Source organism: Trichosurus vulpecula, chromosome 4, assembly GCF_011100635.1.
Source record: "Trichosurus vulpecula isolate mTriVul1 chromosome 4, mTriVul1.pri, whole genome shotgun sequence".
Taxonomy (NCBI): Eukaryota; Metazoa; Chordata; class Mammalia; order Diprotodontia; family Phalangeridae; genus Trichosurus; species Trichosurus vulpecula.
The window spans coordinates 119,310,540-119,338,440 of NC_050576.1; the positions used below are offsets into that span (position 1 = coordinate 119,310,540).

The following is a 27,901-nucleotide window of genomic DNA, read 5'->3' on the forward strand; positions in this document are numbered from 1 at the left end:
TATAAAAGGAAAGGATGCTTAAAGGAACAGTAGCAGCAGGTTTGTTAATCATTTCTAGATTCTTTGGAAATTTAGTCTGACTCTGATGCTATTATAGTACATCTAAATTTAGTATCCATGTTATCCTTTAATTGTTGTCTGTTCTCTTCAACCCTAATTTTTGTTGTTGTTATTGTTAATACAGAATAGAAATGCTCATGACTTTTATAAGTTTATTGAAGTTATTAAGCATTTTAGTCAGTTTCTTTGCTGATTTCCTAGGGTTTTCTAAGTATGCCATCACAATTTATTGTCTATTTATGTCTGTATCTTTTGATCTTTTTTAACTTTATTGATGTCTGTGTCTTGTCTCAGTATTCCAGTTATTTATAGAAACATGCCAAATAATTGTGGACCTTCCCTTAATTTTAAGTATTGATGCAATTATATTTTATGTTTAATATCCTTTTTTTGCCTTTTCCCCAATAGTCTGTGCTGATAATAATCATGTACGGACATGGACAGTAACACGATTCCGAGGAATGATTTCCACCCAACCAGGTTCTACTCCTTTAGCATCATTCAAGATATTGTCTTTGGAAGAGACAGAGAGTCATGGTAGTTACTCTTCTGGAAATGATATAGGTGAGTGAAAGCTTTTTAAAGTTTATGTTAGGCACATGAGAAAAATATAAAATAGAGTGTGTTGACTTGGGGGAAAAACGTGTAGCATCAATGAATATCAGAATTGGAAGAGGCTTCAGAAGCCACCCAAGTGAGCCCCCTTTTGAAAAGCACTCTTCTCTACAGTATCCCAACAAGTAATCATTCTTCCATTGAAGGCCTCTACTGAGGGGGAAACCACTACTTTCTGAAGCAGACCTTTTCCACTTTTAAATAGCTCTAAATGTTATGAAACAATTCCTTAAATTTAGCCAAAATCTGTTTCTTTGTGACTTCCAAATTTTGCCCTTAATTCTACCTTCTGGGGCCAAACAGAGCAGATCTAATACTGCTTTCAAATGATAGTCCTGCAATCAGATAGTTGAACATCCTTTATTAAGCCCCTCCCATGTATCAGGCATTGTGCTGAGCATTGGAGATACAGAGGACAGCAGATACACGGTTCCTGTTCTCAAGGAGCTCACAGTCTAATGGGGGAAACATACAAACAGGATGTACACAGGGGAATTTTGAGATAGTCTCAGAGGGAAGGCACTAAACTCAAAGAGGACTGGGAAAGGATTCTTGTATTAGGTGGGACTTTAGCTGAGACTTAAAGGAGGCCAGGAAAACTAAAAGGTGAAGATGAGGGAGAGATTCAGTCATGGGAGATAGTGAAAATGTTCAGAATCTGGAGGTGAAGCTTCATGTGCAAGGAACATTCAGTGTCACTGGGTCACAGAGTGTAGGAGAGTGAAGGTTAGGGAAAGTCAGGAAGGGGTCAGATCAAAACTACTTACTCTAGAGATCTGCCACCCTCACCTTCCCCAGTAGCTGACATTACAGGCATATACCATCCTACATATTTTTTTTTCCCGAAAAATGATGTCATGTTTGCTGGCTTTTAGTTTTCAGACTTCTTTTTCGAGTATTGTCACATTTCCTGTTATCCAGTTCTGTAGTACCTCTTCCATTTTCTATCATGTTTAAGGTATCACTGTGAGAGCTCAACAATCAGATTTGCCATATACCTTCGACTTGATGATTTGAATGCATCAGGAGGTAGCTAGAGATTCTTCTATTATCTCTTCACTTACCTAGAGCATTACCTCCTCCTTAGCCATTTTTGTTGTATCTTTTCTACGCTAAAGATATTCTCCTTATCAGAATGAAAAAGGGTTTAAATAGTTCTTCCCTCTTTATTTTGTCTGTTGTCTTCCCATTCATCTTCTCATCCGTTTCATGCAGTAGTCTTACCCCTTTTTTGATTCTCCTCTTTGCCAGTGTAAACAAAACAAAACTAAGAACTCCATTTTGTGTTTCATTACTCCTAACAGCATTCTTAACTGTACTGTATCACACTTTATATTTGTCCTCTGTTACCCATCTTTGTCTTTTAAACATCTCTGTTTGATGATTTTTCCTATAGGCCCATATCTCTCTTTAGCAACTTTCCTTGTCTCTCCTCACTGAATTTTCTCTTTCTGCTTTCAGAATTTGCTTTTTGAGGACTTTATGTCCCTCCTTGACTAACTCTCTTCTAAAATTTTCACCACTGTGGCCCTTGTTTGTACATAATAGTTTGCTTGTTATATCCCCCATTCAATTGTGAGCTCCTCGAGGGCAGGAACTGTTTTTTGCCTGTTTTTGTGTTCTTAGTGCCTGGCACATATCTAGCACTTAATAAATGTTTATTGACTAACTGACTGACTCTAGAAGGGCCACAGCTGCAGAATGTTAGAGTGCCATATCTGTCCATCCAAATTAACAGAATCTCTATTCCTCTCCTAGCTCTTTTCTTGACTTTTTTTGGACTTCAGAATATCTCTACTGCTGTCTTATCCATGAACTTCTCTTATAGCACTTAGGATCTCCTCTCTGATTTCATCCGTGGAATATCCCTGTGTAAGGCCCACCCACATTCTTCCCTTGGAATGTTCCTCCTGAAGCCTCCATTTTGTGAAGGGGCCACATCTGGCCTGCCTTCATTCCATTCCCAGCCTTTTTATGACACTTCAAAATCATGCCTCTAATCCAGGTACCTTCTTCCTCCACCCCCATTTTCAGTTCCTTTGAGTTATTGTCTTCCCCCCATAACAATGTAAGCTTCTTGAGGGCAGAGCCTATCTTCTTTTGCTTGCATTTGAATCTCTAGTACTTAGCATAGTGCCCAGCTTATAGTAAGAGCTTAAAAAATGTCAGTCACTAAACATTTAATAAGAGCCTTCTGTGTGCCAGGGACTATGGTAAGTGCTAGGGATATAAAAAGAAGCTAAAGATAAAATCCCTCTGTCCTTTCCTTCCTTTTTTCCTTCCTTCCTGCCTCCCTCCTTTCTTCCTTCCCATCTTTCTTTTCCTTTCTTCTTCCTGTCTTCCTTCTCTCCTTCCCCCATGTAACTCATGAGTTTTAGAAAGCAAATTTTAAATTAGTAACGTAGTCTAGTTTTAAATAATGCTCCTACCTCAGATTGTGACCTTCATTTCAAACAATGAAGTTGTGATCAAGCTAAGCATTTTAAAATTTGGCACAACTTGCTTTTCCATTGCTAATTTAATTAATCTATTGAAAAAAAACCAATAATCCAGAAGGCAGGCTCATCTATTTTCATGTACTAAAATTCTTTATGAAGCCATTGGTAGTATGAGCCATTTGAAGACAGCGTAGCGTGTCTCTGTTGTTACTCTGATATCCGATTCTAGCAGGAGGTGTATAAAGTTCCTGTGATTTGTCTCTCTGTACTCACACATTTCACAGTAACAGTTACGTTGTTTTCCCCAAGGACCCATTTATGAGAACCTGCTCTGTGTATGCAGCAGTGCCTCACCATACTTAGAAGAGTTCTGTAGGACCTATTGGATAACTAATGTACCTTTGTGATCGTTTTTTATATGTGTAGAAATTACGGCAATGATAGAAGATAAGAAAGAATACATTAGAATTGATTTGCATGAGAGTTTTGGATTTATGTCTTTCAAAATATACTTCTGAGGTTAAGGTTTCAAAATGATTATCTTTTAAAATATTAACCCTACAATTACTTTAAATAATTCATTCCAATTAAAAAGATGTATTAATTGCCTACTGTGTGTAAGGCCCTGCATGAAACTATTCTGAAAGTTATAATCCTAGGAGTTTTTTTCACGTGGGAAGAAACACTTACTTAAAAAAATAAACATACCTAACAGTGTCAATTTGTAACGATTACTCTTGAATTCCCCCTTTTTAAAGCTGCTTTACAATCTATGCTAGCAGAATGCTTAGAAATAACCATTTGACTCTTTCATAGATAAGAGTAGGTCTCAAGTCAGTATAAAGTGCTTCTTTTCTGAAAGCTTAAATTGTTTAGCCCACAAGATCCTGTTTCTGTTTACTTGAAATTTTCTTGATTTGGGGGAGTGGGAAGCAGGTGAGCAAAGGATGTATGTATTTTTGTATGTATGCATTATCTCTCAGAGTAAGCTCAATGCATTACACAAAGAAGTGAAGATTAAAATGTCATTTTTAGCTTTATATCAGAAAATTATAATCCAATCTTTATTAGTAATGAATTAGATACGATTCTTAGGTTAAGGTTTTAGATTATTTATTACCATGTTGTCTTTTTTTAAATGTGAAATTTACTGTGATATATCCCTTAATGTTCAGTACACAGTTCTAGCAATTGAATAATAGAGCATGATCTCAGTTAAATATCAGAATGCTAAGGGAATGAAGTGTTTTTATTAATCAGATTTTCTGCTTAGTTCGAGTTTAGCCTTAAAACCCTTTTTGTTTCAACTCATTTTTAATTCCCCCCACCCTTTAACAATCACAGCATAGCAAATAGGATTGAATCTTTCTTTTATAACTGAAAATGTATTCCAAAGCCTCCCAGTCATAATTCTTTGCAGCAATGATTCATACACAGTATTGTAGATGTAGAAGGCACAGGAAATTAGGCTAGCTGTCAGGACTACCTTTTTTTTTTTTTAAAGTAATCCCAGGACTTTCCATAAAGATTTAGTTTAGTAAACTGCTGATGTAGGCTTGTTTTCTTAAGATTTAGGTCCTCAAAAATTATAATACAATAGAAAAAATTTGGTTTTAGAGTGGATTCTGGTTAATTATGGTTGTATTATAGCTTTATGATTATTTGATTGTCTTGGAATTTTTTACAGTTGGCATGCTTCTTAGGGAGTTTTTTCAGAGTGTCCAGACATATTATCTGTTATGGAAAAAAGAAAAGAAAGAGTTGTGTAAAGGAAAGACCTCTGTCCCGAGAATTGGAAGCCATCTGTTAAAGGTCCAGTCTTCCCACTGACATATAGTATCTTCTGTAAAGTCATAATCTTGGCCTATCCGGGGCGTTTTCTTGCATCTGTGATGCAGTAGCAACATTACAAAAGGTAATTCTTCGTCTTTAATAGACATTGATTGAAAGTCATTGTGTTTCTGACACAATAACATATGTTGCTGGGTAAACTATGGTATATAAATTCCGAGAAGCTTAGGTTGTTTGTTGGGAAAAGGGAAAAGGAGGAGAAATAATTTTTACAAGGTAATATATACACTTTCACTATTAGAAGTATCTGTAATGAAATAATAAATGTATTAGATAGAGGAGCACCCTGAAAACCAGGAACAACTAGGTTCACATCCTACCTCTGACCCATCCCAAGCTGTGTGACTGTGGGCAATTCACTTAACTTCTTGGGGTTCTAAGCAACTCTTTAAGAGTAAAAATACCAGAGAAGGTGCCAGTGCGCATTAGCAGAGATTTCCCAATATCAATAAAAAACTCCATAAGAATCATGCCAACTTTTTAAAATTCCAAGTTTGTCAAATGATTATAAAGCTACATTACAACTATGATTAACCAGAACCTAGCCAATAAAATCACAGGTAGTGTTACTATATATTTGAAATACTTGACCAGCAGATTTTATGATTTTGGGGAAAAATGCCTTTTTTCCCCGATGCTAAAGATTATTGCAAATTAAGAGAAATCTCAACTTGTTCTAACTTACTTCTTTGGACATATTTCCATTTTCTTTTTAAATTTTATAGGACCTTTTGGAGAGAGAGATGATCAGCAAGTGTTTATCCAAAAAGTCGTTCCTATCACAAACAAACTCTTTGTAAGACTGTCATCTACTGGAAAAAGGTAACTTTCTGAAGTAAGAAATCAGATATCCAGGAACAGTCTTTATCTTTTGAGACATCCAATACAATTTTAAAAAAAGTTATTAACATATTTTTTATGTAATCTTCACTTCTCAGTATATCTCTTTCTCCCCCAATCTGGAGAGCCATCCTTATAAAAAAAAATAGAAAAGAGGAAATAAAAGGTAATTTAGCAAAATTAACCAACACCTAAGGTGAGCCTCATAGTATATGCAGCATCCCATATAGTTTTCTAACTATGCAAAGAAATAATGAAGCTGTATTCTCAACTTTCTTCATGGCCAAGAATGGTTGTTGTAATTATATAACATTCAGCTCCATTTTTTTTTGGTTCTCTCTTTTTACATTTTTGTAATCATTAGGTGTATTATTTTCCTAATTCTGCTTATTTCACTTTATCTTATTTTATGTAAGTTCCCATCCTTTGATGTATTCATAATATTCATCGTTTCGCTTAGTATAGTAATGTTCTGTTATATTCAGTGTTTTGGCCATTCCACAGTCGACAGGAACCCACTTTTTCCCATTTCTTTGTTATTACAAAATATGTTGCTATACATATGTTATAAGAGAAGAACTCTTCCACATATTTCTTACCTCTGGATGTTCATGTCTATCAAGGATATATTTGGGTCAAGGAGTAATGAGTGACTATTACTTTTTTCATATAATTCCAAATAGCTTCCAGAATGTTTGGACCAGCTCACAGTTCTATGGAGAATATATTTATGGTCTCCTCTACAGCCATTCCAGAATTTACTGTTCCCATTTTTTGTTGGCTTTGCCAGTTTGCTAAGTATGAGGTAAAAATCTCAGTTGTTTTAATTTGCGTTTCTCTTATTTTTAGTGATTGGAAACAGTCTTTTCATATGGTCAGTAATAGCTTTAAATTATTCTTTTGAGAACTCTTTGTTAATTTTCTTAGTGATATTCCATTAAAATTTTACATATTTTGGCTGATTATTTTATCTCTTGAATAGCTGACACTTAACAGAGATCGATGATGACAGAAGCTTTACATTTTCATGTAAGCAAAATATATTTTATATTTTGTGAAAGCCTCTCTATTCCTTATTTTGTCACAGACATGGTGGTGAAATATACTGCATTTGGTTTGTCCTCTAATTTTTGTTTTATCTTGTGACCTTAAAAAAATCCGCACACTCATTTGAGCTTGTTGTGGCATGGCTTGTAAGATGTTTACCTAAACATAATTTCTGCCAAACTGTTTTGCAGTTTCCCCAGCAGTTCTTGTCCACTAGGAAGTTCTTCTTCAGATAATTTGTGTTCTTGTGTATATCAGACACCTATCTGATTTTTGCCTATTGGGTTGATTCAGTAGTTTTTGATGGTTAAATAAAGTAAAATAATTTGATATCTTATCCCCTTGTTTCCTACTTTTTTGCATTATTCCCCTTGACAGTAGAATTTTTGTTCCTCCTATAATCAATGTAATTTTGTCTAGCTTTATAAAAGTATTTCCTTGTCAATTTGACTGGTCTAACACTATCCGTAAATTAATTTGGATAGTATTATAGTTTTTATTACATTGGTGATGCCCAGCCATGAGCATTGAACATTACTCCCACTCCATACACTCTGTGATCCAGCCAGATTGGCTCTCTTGCTTGTTTCTAGCATGACAAACACTATTTCTCCCATCTCCATGCTTTGCCCTGGCACTCTCATGCCAGGAATGCATATCTTCCTCACCCTTACCTCTTGAAATGCCAAAATTCAACCTCCCCCATTATCACTTGTCTGTGCTTGTATAAATCATACTGGTATAGTGATTCCCAGATATTTTGTGCATTTTATAGTTCTTTTGAATAGGATTTCTATTTCTCATACTCTCTTTTGTATTTTTATATTGAGTTGGTACTATATATCTGGCATTCTATTGGGGCTGGACGTAAAAAGACAACAGCAAAATATTCTCTGCCCTCAAGAAGTTTACATTCTAATAGGAAGAAAGTAAACACATACAAATAGATAATACTGCAGTGACCATTTGGCCTCTAACCCTGCCCCTTTCCAGCTTGCACTTAGAAGTAGGTTTCCTCTCATTGGGGGATAATCATCCCAGATTCTAGGCATTCTATGGTCCTTGCTTTTAAAACTATTTCTCATGAAAGGTAAACATGTCAGTGATATGTTACCTTTCATTAGATAGCCAGAGGAAACTGTTAACTTTTATTTACTAGAGTAGTATAGTAAGATTTATATTAAAGAATTTCCCAAACAACCTAAGGTACACATTCCTACCAACCTATACACCATCAATAGAATACATACAAGAGGGACAACACACTTCTAGTGTTACAGGATCTTTGATGTCTTCTCATATTTTCACTCTGCTCCTCTCTAGTTGTGGTGTCTCTCTACTAGGCATATGGTTCTGTTGCTTAGCTATTGTTTCTGTTGTAGCTTTTGGCCCAGCGAAAGTCATCTGCTCGATTTTTGTTCATTTGTTATTTTTTAGAAAGAAATCAAATTTTTACCTTAAAATCAGCAGGAACAACTGCTCTAGCATTCCCTGGGTTCCATTCCCTCATTTTTAAACTCCCACTGAAACGGTCTACAACTAGGGCAAATGCATTGTCAATCCTCAGCCATGGTCCTTAACTCTCCCTTTTGTGAGTAGACAACTCATAATCTCATATCCTTCACACAAGATAACTTGGGAGTGAGGGGAGAGGAGGAAGGTACTCAGAGAGAGGTGAACTAGGAAAGGACTTCAAAATGAGATAGTGATTGGAGTTGTATCTTGAAGGAAACCAGGGATTTCAAGATGTTGGGGTGAGGAAGTTATACATTCCAGGCAGGAGAGAGCACTGGACAAATCAGAGATAATGTGTGGCATGTTGGAAACAGGAAAGGGGACCAATATGGCTGGATCACAGAGTGCATGGAGGGGGTGAATGTGCAGTAAAGCAGGAACAGTAGGATAGGACAAGGTTGTGCCATAAAGAGAAATGAATGGCACAACGGAAAAATCCCTGAACTTAGTCATAGGACCTGAGTTAAAATCCTGCCTCTATTTACTGCTTCTGATCTGCATTCTGTTTGACCAGGAAAGGTCCCTGGTCCCTTTCTCTTTCCTTATTCAGTTATGGAGTTAAAGCTTTCCACAGTCTTATAAGGGCGATTTGTGCCTGAAAAGTTCCCCTCTAGGGTGATCAAAAATGTAATTAAAATTAATGTTGATAGGATACATTTTCATTCCAGAATCTCAAAATCAGTATCCATTTAACCCATCATCAGTACTCAATTTAATTTAGCCATTAATGTAAAACAAAACAAAACCCTAGAAGACAAAAGAGATAAAATAAAACAGTGCAGATGATATCACTTCCATTGAACAAGTTTGACCTGTTTAAAGATGAGACATAGGAGGTAAAGGAGACTGAGAGGAGAGTCACTTTAATACTACATTTTAGGGAGGTGTGATGCACAAGTTTATCAGTATTATATATTGGCAAACCACTAATATTTTGAGGGAACATAATGCATTTTGTACTAGCCATTCAGCTGGGAAGATGACCACATGTTGGCACATTTTGCAGTGGTCAGCTACCTGACATGTGCAAAATGCAAATTCATTCTCATACATTCAAAGAAATTCCTTCTTGAGTTCTTACAATCAGAATATCTCTTTCTTGGAATATGGCTATTAAATATTTTTTCATCTTTTTCCCTTAACTTTTTGAATTTTAGTAATTTTCTTTTACAACACCCTGTTGCAAAAAAGTCTTTTAATTTGTCCTCACTATTTCTCTTCCTTTTCAGACTTTTCTGATTTTTATTTTCTGGCCTGTGGGCAATACCTTTATTTTTTCTTTCTTAATTCTCTCTGTCACTCACAGGGTTGATGCTTTTACCTGATTTTAGTACTCTTGCCTTTGTAGTGCTTGCCTTGTTCTTTTTCTACTATATCTCAATCTTAGGAATAACTCTTTGTGAGGGATGCAAAATCAAACAGAAGCAGTCCCATGTGGTCCCAGATTGCAAAGGCTTGGCCTCCCCTGCCCCTTCCATGATTATTCTTCCCACGGTAATGCCTTGTTATTGCTCACTCTGTCATCCTCTCTGCCCTTGCCTCTTCCATTCTGGGTGCCTGCTGCTTCCCAGGAACTCATGCAATGTAGTTTGATATTCTGAAACACCTGATTCTGTTTTAATGAAACAGTTATTATGTTCTGGTTATACTCCAAATAACAACTGGAGAATAATAAGAATAAAATTTATTCTAATAATTTGAAATTTTCTGTTGGTATATAATGATATGCAGCAGATTTATGTAAATATGAAAATCTCCTTTATTTCCTCTAATATGCCAAAAAAAAATTTCTTTCCTCTGTCAACTCTCATTCATTTAGCTTTTAAACAAGTAGCTACAAATGAGACTGCTATTACTATTATTATATTTAGAAAATAATAATTTTGATATTAAAACTATTTGTACTTACTACAGTTTTCAATAGAAATTCACTGATTTCCTCATTTTTAATTTGTAGTCTAGTTACTTAATCTTGAATTGAATAAAACTCCATTAGATAATCAATCTTCCTTATATCAAAAGTTCTTAAAGGGCAATCATAAGCTACTGTTAAAGGAATTAGTCAGGAGTATGCAGTTTCCAAGAACACAAATTCACCCTTTTGACAGCCTGTTTTTTTTTAAACAAAATATCACTAGAAACTTGTAGTTGGAGGAAAAATTATTATCCCAATAAATATAAATCATTGTGATTTAATATTTTGTGCTTTTTCAGTGAAGCTGCCAAATGTTCATTAAAATTGGTGTCAAATTAGAACATGTTCTAACAGAGCAGTACTTCAAATCCCTGTTCAACTCTAATCTGTTTCTCTTCCCTATTCCCTTTCTGTAAATACAAATGACAGTGCTATGTTATAATCAACCAGTCCTTCTGTATGGTAACACAATTAAGTTACAGAATTTACATTTGTGTTACTTTGGGGATGTCTGTGTTCATGAAATTAAAAAGTGTGGGGGGTGGTGCATATGTAATCCTTTGGAGAAATTAGTGAAAAGAGAAAATGAGCTATCATGAAACAAGTTTGATATTAGATCAGAATAGTCAAGAGTGAGTTTGCAAGGGTTTTATAAAAAATGAAAACATACAGATAGACATGAAATGACTTTGGTACAATAGAATAAAAGGGCAGCCAGGTGGTGTGGTGAGCAGATAGAGTGTTAAACCTGGAGTCAGGAAGATTCATCTTCCTGAGTTTAAATCTGGCCTCAGACATTTACTAGCAGTATGACCCTGGTCAAATCACTTAATCTTATTTGCCTCAGTTTCCTCATCTGTGAAGTGAGCTGTAGGAGAAAATGATAAATCACTATAGTATCTTTGCCAAGAAAACCCCAAATGGAGTCACAAAGAGTCAGAAAATGATTGTACAACAACAGCAGCAGAATAAACCTAGGTCATGGAATTACAAATGGTCAAAAGTAAAATCTATTGGTTACACTACACTTTTCATATGCTGTATAGCCATTTTAAAAGCTACAAAGCAATATAACCTAACCCTAACCATGACCTATTTGAATACAAGCTCCTTGAGGAAAAAAAAAATACTTTTTTTCCCCCTGTGTCCTCTCCTCAAATATATGAAGACTGCTATTGTGTCTCTCCCATCTTAATCTTTGTCAGAGTAAACATCACCAGTTACTTAAATTTTTAAAAAGTGCTTTGCTTTATAATGTTGTTCTTATTCAGATTATGCAAACGTCATTTCATTTTCAGTTCATATAAGTCGTCTCTAGTTTCTCTGAATTGTCATCTTTGCCAGTCTGATATGTATAAGACAGAATCTCAGAGTTTTAATTTGCAGTTCACCAAATTATCAGTGATTTGAAGCATGTTTCCATAGTGCTTTTGATTGCTTGTGTTTCTTCCATTGAGAACTGTATATTTATATCCTTTGATCATTTCTCTAGCAAAGAATGACTCTTATTTTTACATATTTGAATCTGTTCCCTATACAGCAGAGCCTTTTTATCGGAGAAGCTTTCTACAAATACCCCCCCCCTCATTTAACTGTAAATTATTTTCCTTCTAAATTTAATTGCATTGATATGTAATAAAGTTGTCTATTTTATCTTCTATGATCTTTTCTATCCATTGTCCCAGTGTGAACTCTTCCTCTATCCATAGCTATGATAGGCATTTTCTTCCTTACTCCTCTTGTTTATGATATGACTTTTTATGTCTAGGTCATGGAACTTACTTATGAAATCTCACGCTAACCCTAATTACTACCTGTGCTTTCTAGTTTTACCAACAATTTTTGGAGAACAGTAAGTCTTAGTAGTATCTATTTTGTTTTTGTTGGACATTATGCTACAATATTCATTTGTTGCTATGTACCTAATCTGTTCCATTGCTTGTGATTGCCATTTTTTAAACTAGTTTGATGCTTGCTGCCTTATGGTATTTTTTGATATCTTATACTTCTAGGCCCCTTCCCACCTTTTTTTCATTGTTTCCTTTGAGAATTTTGATTTTAGAGATTTTTCTTTGAGAGTTTTGATTTTTTTTTTCCTCTCCACATGAATTTTATTTTTTGTAGCTCTCCATAACAGTCCGTTAGTAGTTTGATTGACATGACATTGAATAAGTTAATCAGTTTAGTGATGTCATTTTTTTATATTGGGATGCCCCAACTATGGGAAATTAATTGTGAAATAACCTGTTTATAGTATTTTTATCTTATTATTTTTGCACCTATATTTATTAGCAAAAACTGTCTATAGTTTTAGTGTAATTTTTACCTGATTTAAAAATCACTACATTTGCCTCTCAAAATGTATTGGGCAATGTCCCATCTTTATGTTTATAGATAATCTTTGTAGTGAGTTTTTTTGTTTTTAGAAAATTTAAAAGAATTATTCTGTGATTGCATTTGGGCCAGGTGTGTTGCTCTTTCTTTCTGCAGCATAATTCTTTGATGATTTATTTATTCTTTTATTATTTTTATGATTAAATGATGAGTTTTTCAAATATAGGAACTGCATCTCATGTTACTTTTGGCTCTCCCCACCCCCACCCCCGCCATAGTCACAAGCAAAATGGTGGGGCACATTATAAATACTTGATGTTTGGTTGGTTGAGTCTATACTTGTTCATGTTCCTCACCTTTGTGAAGTTTTTGTTGTTGGGAAGGAGTTTGATAACATAGCATGGCTAACTTAATGTGAAATTTTTCAGTTTAGGAATACTAGAGAACCAAGTTGTGCCATATTTTTGAAAAAAAAGGTATTTGGGATAAGGAGGTTGGAGGTAGTTGCTAATCACAGCTTTTTCACTAATTCAATGTGTGAACTTAGGCAAGTGATAATGACCTCTTTTTTTCACACTCAGGGCTGTATTTTAAAGATTGGAAATGAGTAGGGATACATCTAAAGTCTTACACTTGGTTTCAGAAAGTCATTAGTGACTACAAAATGAAGGAGATGTGTGTATCTGAAAAAAGATTGGAGAGTATCAGTGATGAAAGGAAGGAAACAAGCATTTACTAAGAACTTACTAAGTTCCTTCAAGTTTCTGCCCTGAAGGATCTCATATTCTAATGGAGGAAGACAACACACAAAAAAGAACTGAAATGTGGGTGGGAAATGGTTTTGAAGTTTGGAAGCCAGAAACAAATTTGGGAGGGGGAATTCTGAAGGCTGGCCTTATAGCAGGATGTTCCAAGATGAGACAACATGGTTTTGAACCCCAAGAGCGAAGACTAGGGTCTGTAGTAAATTACAACAAGTCAACAGTGGAATAGGATAAGCAAGTTCATGTTGCTCTTGGGCTGTCTTAAAGAGTCTTCGGGATACTGATCCTCATACAAGACACTTCATCTCCTGACTCTTTATTTTCGTTGGCTGTCACCCAGACCTGAACATCTCTCCCTCAGATCTTCAGGTTCCAACTAAAACCTTGCCCTTTAAAAAAAATCTTTTCTGATTCTCCTTAGAACTAGTCCCTTCCCTCTGTTGATTGTTGTTCATTGTTTTTAGTCATGTCTGACTCTTCATGACCCCATTATGGGTTTTCTTGGCAAAGGGATTAGCTCATTTTACAGATGAGGAACTGAGGCAAACAGGGTTAAGTGATTTGCGCAGGGTTACACAGCTAGTAAGTATCTGTAGCCAGATTTGAACTCAGGAAGATGAGTCATCTTCATCAAATTTGACTCCAGACCTAGCATTCTATCCATTGTGCCACCTCATTGCCCATCTATTGATTATCTTCAATTTATCCTAAATATGTTGTTTGCATGTTGTCTCCCTCATTAGATTATGGGCTTCTTGAGAGCAAGGGCTGTCTTTTGCCTTTCTTTGTATCCCAAGTACTTAGTACAGTGCCAAGTGCTTTATAAATTACTGTTATTAATCAGTCATTAAATCAGGAACTGCCCTGGAGATAATAAGACAAAAGTGAAACAATCCCTGCTCTGAAGGCTCTTACAGTCTAATGGGGGAGACAGTATGGTATTGTAAAACAGACATCTCAAATACAAGATAACCTCAGAGAGAAGGCAGTACCACCTGGGAGGGACCTGTTAATACCTTGTTCAGAAAGTGGCACCTGAATGGAATCTTGAAGGAAGCCAGGAATTCCAGTGATTCTAGGAAATGAAGAAGAAGAATATTCCAGGCATGGATGATACCCCAATGAAATGTGTTGACCTGTGTAGGGAGTAATATGTAATAAAGCAGGAAAGATAGGATGGGAAGAGCTTTAAATGAAAAAAAGAAAGTGTATAGTGGTTTGCAGAGTCAATAGGGAACCATTAGAGTTTACTGAGTTAGTGTTAGACCTGTGCTTTAGGAAAAATCATTTTGGTAGCTGTGTAGAAAGCGGATTGGTTTAGGGAGAGGTTCAGTTGAGATGAGAGGTGAGGAATGCTTCAGTTAAGATACTGGCTTTGTGAGTAGGAAAAAGGTAAAATTTGGCAACTCATAACAGTCTTACCATATTACTCCCTCTATTCAGTAAGCTCCAGTGACTCCCTTTCAAACGCAGAATCCATCTTTGGTAAAATTCAGACCCTAGGCCTTCATAACCTACCCTGCTACCTTTCTAGTCTTCTTATACCTTTTTCTCCCTGCCACATATTCTTTGCTCTATTGACGTTGGCCTCCTTGCTGTTCCACAAACAAGACCCTCCATCTCTCAGCTCCGAGAATTTATTCTAGCTTGTCCCCTGTGCCTGGAATGCTCTCCCACTTCTACTTTGTCTTCTGATTTCTGTTAAGTCCCAACTAAAATTCTACCCTCTACAGGAAGCCTTTCCTGGCCCCTCTTAATTTTAGTGATAGTTTTTACAGTTCTTGTATTCCCTTCAAAATTACTGTTTTCCTTTTGAAAGCATCAGTCTCAGGGATATTGCAGTGGGAATTTCTGCTTCATAATGTGTTTTGGAGTAAAAAGTTTTCTATAAATACGACACCTTATCTAAATTACAGTTTTATCTATAATTTTCTTGCAGAATATGTGAGATCCAAGCTGTTGATTGTACCACCATTTCATCATTTACCGTGAGAGAATGTGAAGGATCCAGTAGGATGGGCTCAAGGCCACGACGTTACTTATTCACTGGACATGCAAATGGCAGCATTCAAATGTGGGATTTAACCACTGCCATGGATATAGTTAATAAAAGTGAAGATAAGGGTAGGTTGCCATATAGAAACTGTTCATTCATGTGAGGTACTGAGGAAAGGATTACTAATGAATTTTTGTTTTCCTAAGATGTAGGGGGTCCAACTGAAGAGGAACTACTTAAATTACTGGATCAGTGTGATCTGAGCACATCTCGATGTGCTACTCCTAATATCAGCCCAGCAACTTCTGTAGTTCAGCATAGCCATCTGCGTGAGTCAAATTCTAGGTAGGTCATATGTATGAAACATGCAGATTAAATGCTTTTTAGATAAAAGGATCTAAATGTTGAATATTCATACCTTTTCTAGGAAATAGTATAAGTGTATTTTTAAAGGTATTAAGATTTTGTGATTTTCTTAATTTAATATGCATGTTTTAGAGATGACTAGATTTTCCCCATCTGGCTTCTCTTGTAAATTGTTGCCCTGTTTGATATCATATTTTTAAGAACTCATTCTCCTAAAACATTCTCCTAAAAAAAATAAAAATCTGTCAATATTTAGGAGTGTTGGGGGTGGGAATAAAGGATTCACCTTATTTTTGAGTTGTCCTAGTGCAATATTTATTAAAGGAAAATAAAATCTAGTTGGCATTTTCTTTTGTAGTAGAGCTGTATTTATCATTTATAAAGTGATACAGTTTTCATTAAATCTTTTAAAATACATATTGAGAAAATCCAGAAATTTGGAAGTATTTATTAGATAAATATAGAGTACTGCACAAAGCACTGGGGGAAATTCAGACTGTGGATAAGACGCAGTATTCATCCTTAAGGACCTTCCCATCTGATAGAGGCTTGCTATGCAGTGCTATGATGACTTCAAAGAATTTTTTTCCCCAGATATTTCACATCTTTGAAATAGATTGCCTTGACAATGAATGACACTGTGCATGTTTACTTGGTGATAAATATATGTGCCTAAATTCACAGACATAATCTTGAAATATACAGGAGTTTTTTTGTTTTAAATCTGTTTCAGCCTTCAACTTCAGCACCATGAAACCATCCATGAAGCAGCTACTTATGGGTCAGTGAGGCCTTACAGGGAAAGTCCTTTGTTAGCCAGGGCAAGGAGGACTGAGAGCTTTCACAGTTACAAAGACTTCCAGACTTTTAATTTGAACAGAAATTCAGTGGAAAAAGTCCCTGAAAATAGTCTCTGCCCAGTACAGGGAGAAATGAAGTGGTCAGCGGGGGAGTGCAATATCTCTGAAAAAAAGTCTCCTGGAAAAGAAGCAAAAACTTCAAGAGAATTAGATGGTGGAATTGAAGCTCAGAAAATAGGTGAAGGTTGGGCAGAAATCAAGAAAAGAGGATCAGAGGATGAAATTGAAACCAAAGTAGAGATGAAGAAGAAAGGTGGATTTGAAGGGGGAGGGTTCCTTGGAAGAAAGAAAGTTCCTCATCTGGCATCATCCCCAAGTACTTCAGATGGAGGGACTGATTCACCTGGTACCGCATCACCATCACCGACAAAGACCACCCCATCTCCACGGCATAAGAAAAGTGATTCTTCTGGTCAGGATTACAGCTTATGAGAAAACACTAGCCAGTATGGACAATTATGTCATTGAATATTGATGAAAGTTAATTTAACTGGATTTCAATGCTGTTAATTTTTACACTAAAACTTTACAACTTACAATGGGTTTCATTTCAGTATCTTTTTAAGAGAAGGGATTAACTGGAGCAAGGTGGTTGTTAACCATGTTTTTCATATTGCTTAGTAACTCTTTGGATTTAACAACACAATAAACAGGGACATTTTAAAAGCTAGAGTCCAATTTTATGTATGTCATTGTGTGGAAACAAAATTCAATATTTAAGAGAACAGTGGCATGCTAATATAGCACGAGTGTTCCCATAAGGAGTGGAAGTTGGCAGACCTTGATCTTATAGTCATTTTACCACTAATTTGTATTGAAATTTTGGGCATGTCACAGTTTTTTGGTGACCCTTGTTTCCTAATCTGTCCAATGTTTGAAAAGTACTTTGAGATCCTTACTTGAAAGGTGCTATGTATGTGAAAAATATTACAGTAATATTCTAATTATTAAACACTTGTGATGTCAAATAATACAGCCCAGCATGTGGAACTTCTTTTAAAAGGGTATTTGTGTCTTCGTGGTGGAAGTCATTGTTTGAGTTTTCTCTTTGGACCTTTATTTGTACTGCAAAGAATGAACACTCGAAGCCCATCTAGAGGCAGGCTCTTTAGAGCTGTGTTTATGATTTACAGTGATTTGGAGCTGCTTTCAGTCATTGTTTCTCTTCAGGTTCGATGAAACCTGAAAACTAACTCAAGGGAAGTTTCTTGTGCCCGTGTGGGAAAGCTCTACTTATTTTTTCTGTCTTGTTTATAAACTCACTGTGGTTATTTTCTCCCCAAATCTAATAAAGCTGAGAGACTTTCACCCTGGTTATTTTATTAGTTTATGACACTGTGATTTTGAATATTGAGTTAATGCTTTTGATTGCTGAAAAAATGTTATTTTTCATATATTTGTCCTCATATTAAAAAGTACAAACAAGGGTAATTTATACTGATTTCTTCATTTTCCTTAACATGATTTCAGGTATTTACAGATACAGTAACTGTAAATTTAAAAGGTATTAAGCATTTGTTTCAAGATGCTATGCTTATTAAAATTCCAGTATAGTTGATGTGTGAAGTACAAATAAATTCTTTGAAGGTTGCCATGTTGTCAGTGTTTTCCCGTGAGGTTTTGAATATCAAGTTAAATAAAAGTGATCAGTATAGCCACCTCCTAGTTATTTACGAGCTAATTTTTCTGGTCCATTGTCTTTACTACTTTTCTTCTTCCTAAAACTTTCTTTGAGCACATCTTTCATACTCAGGAAAAAGAAATGAGGTAAACATAAATTTATTTTCATACTACAAATTCAGTGATAATGCTGAAATTATTAATGGGTGTGCCAAGCATTGATCTAACTGCCTAAGATAGAAAATCAAAGACAGCTCTTGCCCTAAGGAGTTTGTTCTATTGGGGGGAGGAGGGAATAAGATGTGGTTGCCCAAAAAGGATCACTTTGGTCCTGATGCTATGGGGAATGGGATCCTAGAGAAGTAGATTGACACATCTCTTGCAGGAATAGTGTTATAATTGCATTGATGATGGTTCTTGAACTAGGGGAAGGAGTATGCTCATAAATAGCTGCATGACCGGGACTTAGCCTGAAAGGAATTCAGTAATCCATCAATGCTTGCTCCCCACGGTTAAGAGAAAGAGAGCATAGGCATTTGGTATTAACGAAGAAGAAAAAGAAGATCCAAGCTGTGCCTGGGGAGGTGGGGACATCATCAGAAAGCCCAAAGTTGAAATGTAGTAAACTTCCATCAAAAGGCACTTGGCTTTTTCATGGATTAATTGGGTTATGTTACTTGTAAAAAATATTTATCCTATGTAGTGATTTATATTGTATTTTTTTTATTATGACCTAACAAGCCTGTAAGCCAGTATTATCCTACCATTAGCATTATGATGGGTTTCTATTGTCTTTTTAAGGAAAGTAGGAAACCAATAAAAATTGTGCCTGTGGAAAACTTATGAGTCACTTGACCAATGACATAGAGAACTAGAGATTTTGACCAATCCTTAAAATCTTTACAAAATAAAAACTTTTACCAGAAATAAAACAATTTCATCTGTCTCCATAGTCTAGATCAGGGCTGTCCAAAAATGCAGCCTGCAGTGCAATAGAAATTTACATAAATGCTTTAGTAAAAGAAGCAGAGCTACTTCAGAGCTCAAACTGAAATGGCAAATCAAAATGTATTGTCCGTTGTTTGAATAAAAACCGAAGGTTGGACAGCCCTGGTCTAGGTAACCAATAACCCAAAGAAAGAAAAAGTTCATGAGCTACTACTTAACTCAGGTTCAATCACTATCTGCTCCCCCACCACACTCCAGGCAGCAAGGATGCACAAGCAGACTCAACCCACTGGCTTGCAACAGACTGCAGCTCCACACCTTGACACCCTCCCTCTTCCTAGTGCCACAGAGATCCAAACTGCAGAAATTTAGTTCGACTGCAATACCTGACCCCCACAACAGTATTCTGTGCAGCAGTCTACTAAGCCTAAGGAAAAGGGACCAGCATCCAACTAAAGGCAGTTCTATTCCACCAGAAATCATGTGGAGCAGAGAACTATGCTGTTATACTGTAAATTGCCTAGTAGGGAAAGAGGTTTAGGCGCTTTGGGATCCAGCCCCTAGGGAAACCATCATCAGAGGGCAGAGAGAAAGTAAGCAGTACGGGAGAAAAAACATTTATTTTAAATTACTAAGGATTAAAAAAAAACAAAAAAAAGTAAATTACTAAGGATTTCAAAAGGAAGAAAATTAAAAGATCTTGAACATAAGCAGATAATCCAACAGTAAATACATTAACAGAAGGCCATATGTCTCCCAGATGTAGTATACAAGTTAAGTAAACTTTGTAGATGTATTAAACACATCTATGAATAAATAACTGCAAAACAAAGAAAAATGTTTAACACTTGAGGCAAAGAAAGGCTCTGCAGATTTTAAGAAGAGCATGGAACCACAACATGCTCCTGAATGGTGTTAAAGGGAAAAATATGAGTAGAATTTATAGTCTACCAGCAGAAATAATTGGCAGAAAAGAAAACCTTGAATCCACAGTGGCAAGTCTCACCCCCCAAAAAGAATGGACTGTTTTGGAATGCAAATACACTAAAATGAAAGACAATTTGGAAGACATGAAGTATAAAGAAATCATGCTCCTCATCTAATCAAAATGTTGATCCTGAAGATGAGAGTGTATAGAAAACAATTTAAGGATTTTAAGTCTCACAGAAAAACCTAAGTCAAAAAATCTGAACATCATACTGCAAGAAATAGAACAACAGAACTTAAGAACTAATCAAAAGTTGCACACTCTTAAGACACATACTGGTTAAATTTTACAATTCCTTTGAGGAATAACAGATTATGAGAGGTCAGGATGAGGACCTTCAAATACAAAGGAAAAGAAATTCAAATAACACAAGACTATTCCTTGCCCTCCAGAAACACACAGAAGGGGATGCAGTAATGTGTTCCGAAGAGCAATGGAATTCAATATGCAGCCAAGGTGAAAATCTGTGCTTAACCCTAAATGACATAAGGTAGATGTTCAGTAATAAAGATACACTAAAACACTCTTAGAAAACCTTGCCTGAAGAGATTATTTGCTTTCCAAACACGCCAGAGAGCAGAAATAGAAGAAAGGTAAACTAATACATCAACCAAGCACAACAACAACAAAATAACAACAGAGAATATTCAAAGACTTTTACGTATAGACATGGAGAAAAGGGTGAAAGCAGAATTCCAACGGAAGTGAAGCCGGAGAAAACAATCCTGAAACATCATGGACTAAACTTCACAACAAACTGCCTACAGGTGAATCGATTTTGTGTGTGTGTGTGTGTGTGTGTGTGTGTGGTACTAAATTACAAACTGGGAGGTTGCTTAAAAAGAAAGAAGTGAGGAAGAAAATAGAGCTGAATGTGATGTACTCTAAGTCATGCGTTAGCAACAAAGGGAAAATAATTACTGTGGTCTTCCAAAAGAGACCCTACAGAGGAATGCACAAGGAAGCAAAAGGATGGACTTAAAAAGGGGCGGTGGAACCTTGTTTCAGTGGTAGGAGAGGATCATGGATGAATGCTCCTCTGGGTGAAGAGAGATGGTTCTGAAAGGGACATGGGGACCTTACAATAGGTATTATCTGCGGGGATTTGTTACTTTAGATACCACTGATCCTGCCTGAGAAGGATGTTTTCCCTTCCTGGTGAGCAACTGACCACAGGAGAGGGGGAGAATCAACCCAGGAAAGAGAGAGACAACTGGAAGAAAAGTGACCAAAGGGAGGGCAAAGGTCAATAATGAACTGTATAATCAAGAACATCAGAACATGGGACAGAATCCTCTCAAATACTGAATTTTTTTTTTTTTCCTAAGGAGAAAAAAATGGCTGGGGTCAGCCCTGCAAGGCAAGAGCGGTAATAGAAACTGGAAGGGAGAATCCAAGATAAGTACCTCAAAATTTTAATTCATGGAGGAATGCAAAGAATATAAGACTAAGGCATAAATATAAGGGCCATGCATTAAAGAATCAAAGTCTAAAATCAACAGAAAAGGAAGATAAATGATGAGAGTGAAAGAAATCCTTTTTAGAAAAAGGTTCAGAGGATGAAATTTTAAAATAACAAAACAATGAAGAGAAAAGGAAAGATAATTCTACTTTACTAAGTGAGAAGGGAAGAATTTAATAAGGCAAAAGCAAGCAAGAAAAAAAGGAAGTAATAAAAACTCCAAAGGCAAAGGAATAACAAGGGAAAAATTCTAGAATGAGGGAAAGAGAGCTGATGGGAAAAGGAATACCTTAAAAATAAACTAAAATAACAAGAGTATGCATTCAGTCAACAAAACATTTTTAATCCTACTAGGCACTGTGTTAGGTGCTGGGGAGGCAGTATGTAAACAGGTACAAACAAGCTATTCACAGGATAAAAAGGAAATAATTCAGGCACTAGAATTAAGAAGCCTTCTAGTAAAAGATAAGATTTTAGTTGGGACTTGAAGGAAGCTAGGGAAGTTATTAGGCAGGGCACAGGTAGAGTGTCACTGGCATTGGGAACATCGGGAGAAAACACCTGAAGCTGAGACATGGAGTGTCTTGTTTATGGAATAGGAGGCCAGTGTTTCTAGATCAAAGAGTATTGTAATGCATTAATGTATTAGAAGATTGGAGAAGAGGAGGATATAAAAAGGGTTTTGAATGCCAAACAGTATTTTGTATCTAATTCTGAAGACTACTAGGGAACTACTGGAAATTGAATGTGGGGTGAGTGCGACATAAATGGGAGATGGGTTGGAGTGGGGAGAGACTCAAAGCAGGCAGACACACCAGCAGTTTATTGCAGTAGTCTAGGCGTGAGGTTTTTGAGGGCCTGGAGTAGAATGGGTGCTGTGTCAGAGGAGAGAAGTGAGCATGTTTGAGAGATGTTGCAAAGGTAAGATCAGCAGGTCTTGGCACCAGATTGGATATGGGAGGTGAGAGAGTGAGGAGTCAAGGACAACTCCTAGGTTGTGAATCTGAGGATCTGGGTAGGTGTGGAAATTTAGGGGGGAAGATAATGAGTTCTATTTTGGACATGTTTTGTTTAAGATGACTACTGGATATCAAGATTTCTGAAAGGTAGTTGAAGATGTGAGATTGGAGAGATTGGGGCAGGATAGGGAGATTGAGAATTGATGTCATTGAGATGGCTGATAAGATCACCAAGTAAAGTACTGTACAGGGAAAAGAGAAAAGAGAAAAGGGCATGCCTATGGTTAGAGGGCATCTGGATGGGGAGAGAAGAAGGAGAATCAGCAGAGAGTGGTTTCCTGAAACCCTAAAAAGAAGGAAGTATCTGGGTACAGAAAGTGATCAGTAGTGTGAAGGCTGCAGAGAGATCACAGAGAATGAGGATTGAGAAAAGACTACTGGATTTGGCAAGAGATCATTAGAAATATACACACAATGAGCAGTTTCAGCAAAATTAGGTCAGAATCTGGATTGTTAGGAGTTAAGGAGAGAGTAAGAGGAGAGAAAGTGGAGGTACTTACTGTAGATGGTCTTTTTGAGGAGTTTAGTTACAAAGGACAGAATAAACTACAGGATGATAGTGGGGTTGGTAGGATCAAGTGAGGATTTTTTTTTCAGGATGGAGGAGACATGAGCTTGTTTGTAAGCAATAGGGAATGAGTCAATAGAGATTGAAAATACCTGTTACAGTGGGGATAATGGGGCAATCTGCTGAAAGAGATGGGTGGAATGGGATTGCTTAAATAAGTATAGGAATTAGTCTAGATAAGGAGAAAGGCTTCATTATGTGAGACAGGCGAATGAGAAGACTGCCAGAAGGCACCTAAATACCTTGAGTACCTTGTTTACGATGGAAAAGAAAATATCATAACTTGAAAAAAACAGTAGTAGGGAAAAATGAAAGAAGATATATTCTTAACTTTCATGCATTTAAATATGAATAGATTAAGTCAGTAAAATGAGAAAATGACAGATTTGGTAAGAAAATGAAATTTAAATCTATTTTAAAAACAGGCATATACAGAATAAAAATGAGGGGCTGGAAAAAATTAACTGAATTAAATGAATACAGAAAAACAGGAGTCACAATTATGCTATCGGGCAAAGCAAAAATATTAAAAACTAAGAAAAGAGAAACAAGGACGCTGCTGAAAAGAACACTAGACAACAAAATAATAACAGTATCAAACTTAAATGTTGTAATTGTTTTTGTATTCAATTTGTAAACGTGTGATCTAAAAGAGTAGTTAGTAACACAATAGCAGCAGAAGATTCCTGCTGAGTTTTGGATAAACCTAATAGATAAACAAAAATGAAAATATAGACCTGAACAAGTTAGGAGAGAAACTAGATTTTAAAAGACTTGGACTGTCCTCTAAATGAAACCGCAAAAGAATTTATATATTTCACCACATGGAACTTTTACAGAAATTAGACCTTGTATTAGGGTACAAAAACATAAAAAGCCAAAAATAGTAAATATATTGTTTACAATCCATAATACAATAAAATTAGAAATTACAAATAACACATCCAAATGGAGGCTTAATGAAATCTTAAATAATGAGTAGGTTAAAGATATATAGGAACAATATTCTGTGAAAGGAAATGAAAATGATGAAATAACATACCAGCATTTCTGGGATGTAGCTAATGTAGTCCTCCAGGAAAACAAATCATATTCCCTACAAACATACAGTAATAAAATAGAAAAAGGATTAATGAACTGAACGTGCATTAAAGCAAAAAATAGCCAAGAGATGAAACTAAAATCAGAACAAAAGATGAGTTAAAAAGTTAGTTAAAAGTTAAAGAAATAAAGTGAAAACAAAAAAATACAAATGACAGATAAAGCTAAAAGTTGGTGCTTTGAAGAGATTGATAAAATTGACAAACCCTTTGTTAATCTGATTAGAAAGGTGGAAAAACATCAATAAAATAGCAAATGAGGAAAGTGAAATTACAGCAAATCAGAAGGAAAAAAAAAAAAGAATACTCAGAATCTGTTAGGCACAATTACGTAGTAATAAATCTGAGAACAGAAAAGAAGTAGAGGAATACTTTAAAAATGTATATGAAATATCCAAACTATCAGAAGAACACAAATAACCCAATCTCAGAAAAAGAAATAGAACCTAGCTCTAAAGGAACTTTCAAAAGGCAAGGGGGAGGGAACCTTCCTGGTTCTAATGTATTCATAGGAGAACTGTATCAAACTTTTAAAAATCAATGCCCATACTGCACAAATTCTCATAAATTAAGAAACTTCTATTTTTGTCCCTTTATGAAACAAATATAGCCATAATTCACAAGCCAGGAAAGATTGAAACAGACATTAATATCAACAAAAATTTTAAAAGTCCTGCCAGACAACAGCATTTTATCCAAGAAATCATTATGAGCAATTTTGATTTATATCAGGGATGCAGTGATGGTTCACCATTAGGAAAGTAACCAATCTAATCACATAAAAACCAAAGCATCCAAAAACCGCATGATTATCCTAATAGATGCAGAAAAATAAGCCTTTGCCAAAATACAATGTACATTTATGCTAGAAACCCTACAAAGTATAGGGATAGAGGGACCCTCTCATATTAAAAGCATGTATCTAAAACCAAAAAAAAGCATCATGCAATGAGGATATACTAAAAGCCTCTCCAATAAATACAGATATAAACAAAGATGTCCTCTCTCCACATTATTATTTGACATAATTCTAGATATGCTTGCAACAGTAATAAGTGAGAAAGAAATTAAAAGTTTAAGGATAGGTAAAGAGTATATAAAACTTGCTATTTGTTGACAAGACAATGGTATGCTGGAAAAATCCTGGAGAATGAGCAAAGATACCAATTGAGGCAATAACTTAAGTAACATTGCAGGCTACAAAATGAGCCCTCAAAAAATTAACTGCATTTTTACCTAATAATAATAACAAAGTTGAAGAAGTAATTATATAAAGGGAAATCTCATTCAAAATAACTACAAAATTCATAAAATATCTGCGGATCCATCTATAAAAGCACACAAAAGATTTTTATGGATTCAATTTCAAAATGCTCCTTGATGAAATAAAGAACAACTTAAATAGCTGGAGAAGTGTTTAGTGTTCATGACTGGGCCATGTCAATATGATGAAAATGATAATATTGCCAAATATGATTTATAATTTCTCTGTTATCCCATTCAGATTGCCAGAGGGTTATTTTATAGAACTTGATAAAATAATAAAATTCATTTGGAAAAACAAAAGATCTAGAATGACAGGAGAAATGATGAAAAAAAGTAAGGATGAAAAGAGAACAGCCAAAACTTCAACTCTGTTATAAAGCAGCAGACATCAAAACCTTTCATGTTCATCAAAAATTAGCAAGATAGATCAGTGGAACAAAGGCACAAAGGAGGATCAGAAACAATGGAGCTCAATAAACTAGTGTTCATTAAGCAGGAAAAAAAAAATCAAATTACCTAGGAAAAGACTCCCTGTTTGATGAAAAAAAAAAAAAAACTGGGAAAACAAGTGCAACCTGGCAGAAATTAGGCTCAGACCAACTCTATATCATGTTCCACAATACATACATGGATGTCTGACCTTAATATTAAAGCTTTTACTATCAAAAAAAATCAGAAGAGAAACATATAAACCTCTCCCAGCAACGGGTAGGAGATGTTAACCAAACCAAATGAAACCATCAAGGCAATTGTAAAAGGTTAAATAGTTAACTTTAATTAAATGAAAGTGAAAAAGATTTTGCACAGACAGAATGCACTTAGGATAAGAAAAGAAGTCAAATGGAAAAAAAAAATCTTTGTTATCAAATTTTCCTGATATATTTAAACAATCAGCAAATACATATTGGACTAACAGTCATTCTCCTATGGATAGTCTTCAAAGGATATGAGAAAACAGTTCTCGTAAATATTGAGACCGCATGAACTAATGATTGATTTGTGTCATCTAATGTGTTTGGATGTAACACAACTGCAATTCTTTCCAAGTATTGTATAGTTCAGTCGTTTCATTGACTCAGCCTTCTAAATTTCTACAATACTTAAGGGGCACCTAGGTAGCACAGTGAATGGAACACTGGCCCTGGAGTCAGGAGGACCCGAGTTCAAATCTGGCCTCAGACACTTGACACACTTATTAGCTGTGTGACCTTGGGCAAGTCACTTAACCCCAATTGCCTTGCCTTCCCCCCTCAAAAAAAAAAGCAATAAATAATGTAGTAACTAGTTTTATGTGTGCCTTGCACATTGCATATGTTTTCTGACTTTTTCCAATGTATTGATGAGTGATTTTTTTTCCTTTTTGTATAAAAATATTATTTGTCTTATGGGGCTCCCTGTGAAGAAAGGGGGAAAGGATATTGGGGGAAATTGATGATGTAAAACAAGAGGCATCAATAAAAATTTATTTTTAAAAATATAAAGTGGATAGAGAAATACAAGGGAGGAGTTTGAAAGAATAGCATGGCACAGGATATAGAATATCGTACTCAAGAGTCCATAAAACCTGTAGGCACAACCTGTCTCTGACACAAGCTGTATTACTTTGTATAAGTTGCCTAACCTCTTTGAGTTGCAGTTACTTCATCTGTAAAATGAAGGTGTTGGACTAAGCTGGCCTCTAAGGTTGCTTCCAGATCTAAATCGGTGGTGAGAGCACAACCATGTTGTTAATATAGAAAATAGAAAGAACAGAGCAATACTTCTGGTGATAGGCCTGCCCTTTTCATCACTTTTGCACTTATTTCAGTTTGTGTGAAAGGATAAAAATCACAAATTTTAGACCTTGAATATCACATAGTGTCCAGTCATTGTGTGATTGAGTTTTCAGTAGATAAAGAGGGTGGTGTTTTACTTTGAAGGGACAGTAGCTAATTAGATGGTATAAAGGAAAGAATTCTGCAAATCAATTAAAAGTAATTTCCTCGGTAGATAAGAGAAGTACATTTGAGTTCTATCCTCATTCTGTTAGGCTAACATCTGTTTTGAACAGAAACATTTCTTTTTTTTTTTTTCCTGATTTTGAAGATAATGGGGCTATGATTTAAAATTGAGCAAAAAAGTTTTAAGTGTTAACAAACAATATACCTCTTTTCTCTATTTCTGTATGATGTCGATTCATTACTATGTAAGAAAACAAAACAAAATAAACCAATATACTTAGTTATTATGCCATCCTATATATAAACTGTGGCCAGGACAACCTTCTTTTTGTACAATTGGTAGATAGCACCCTTTGTTATGCCATACTGCATTATAACATGTTTTTTTT

General features: G+C 35.6%; 1 protein-coding gene across 3 annotated transcripts in view; it reads left to right on the forward strand.

Moving 5' to 3' along the window:
- KCTD3 (potassium channel tetramerization domain containing 3) overlaps positions 1–18,282 on the forward strand; it is an 81,016-nt gene extending 62,734 nt beyond the window's left edge. For 2 of the 3 annotated variants that reach the window (XM_036756060.1, XM_036756062.1), the window contains 5 exons: positions 469–624; positions 5,690–5,786; positions 15,319–15,503; positions 15,582–15,720; positions 16,475–18,282. In XM_036756060.1, the coding sequence (XP_036611955.1) occupies positions 469–624; positions 5,690–5,786; positions 15,319–15,503; positions 15,582–15,720; positions 16,475–17,033 (1,136 nt within the window). In that variant the 3' untranslated portion in view covers positions 17,034–18,282. The remainder of the gene's footprint in view (positions 1–468; positions 625–5,689; positions 5,787–15,318; positions 15,504–15,581; positions 15,721–16,474) is intronic. The other variant, XM_036756061.1, reaches the window with a different exon arrangement.
- The last annotated feature ends 9,619 nt before the right edge of the window (positions 18,283–27,901 follow it).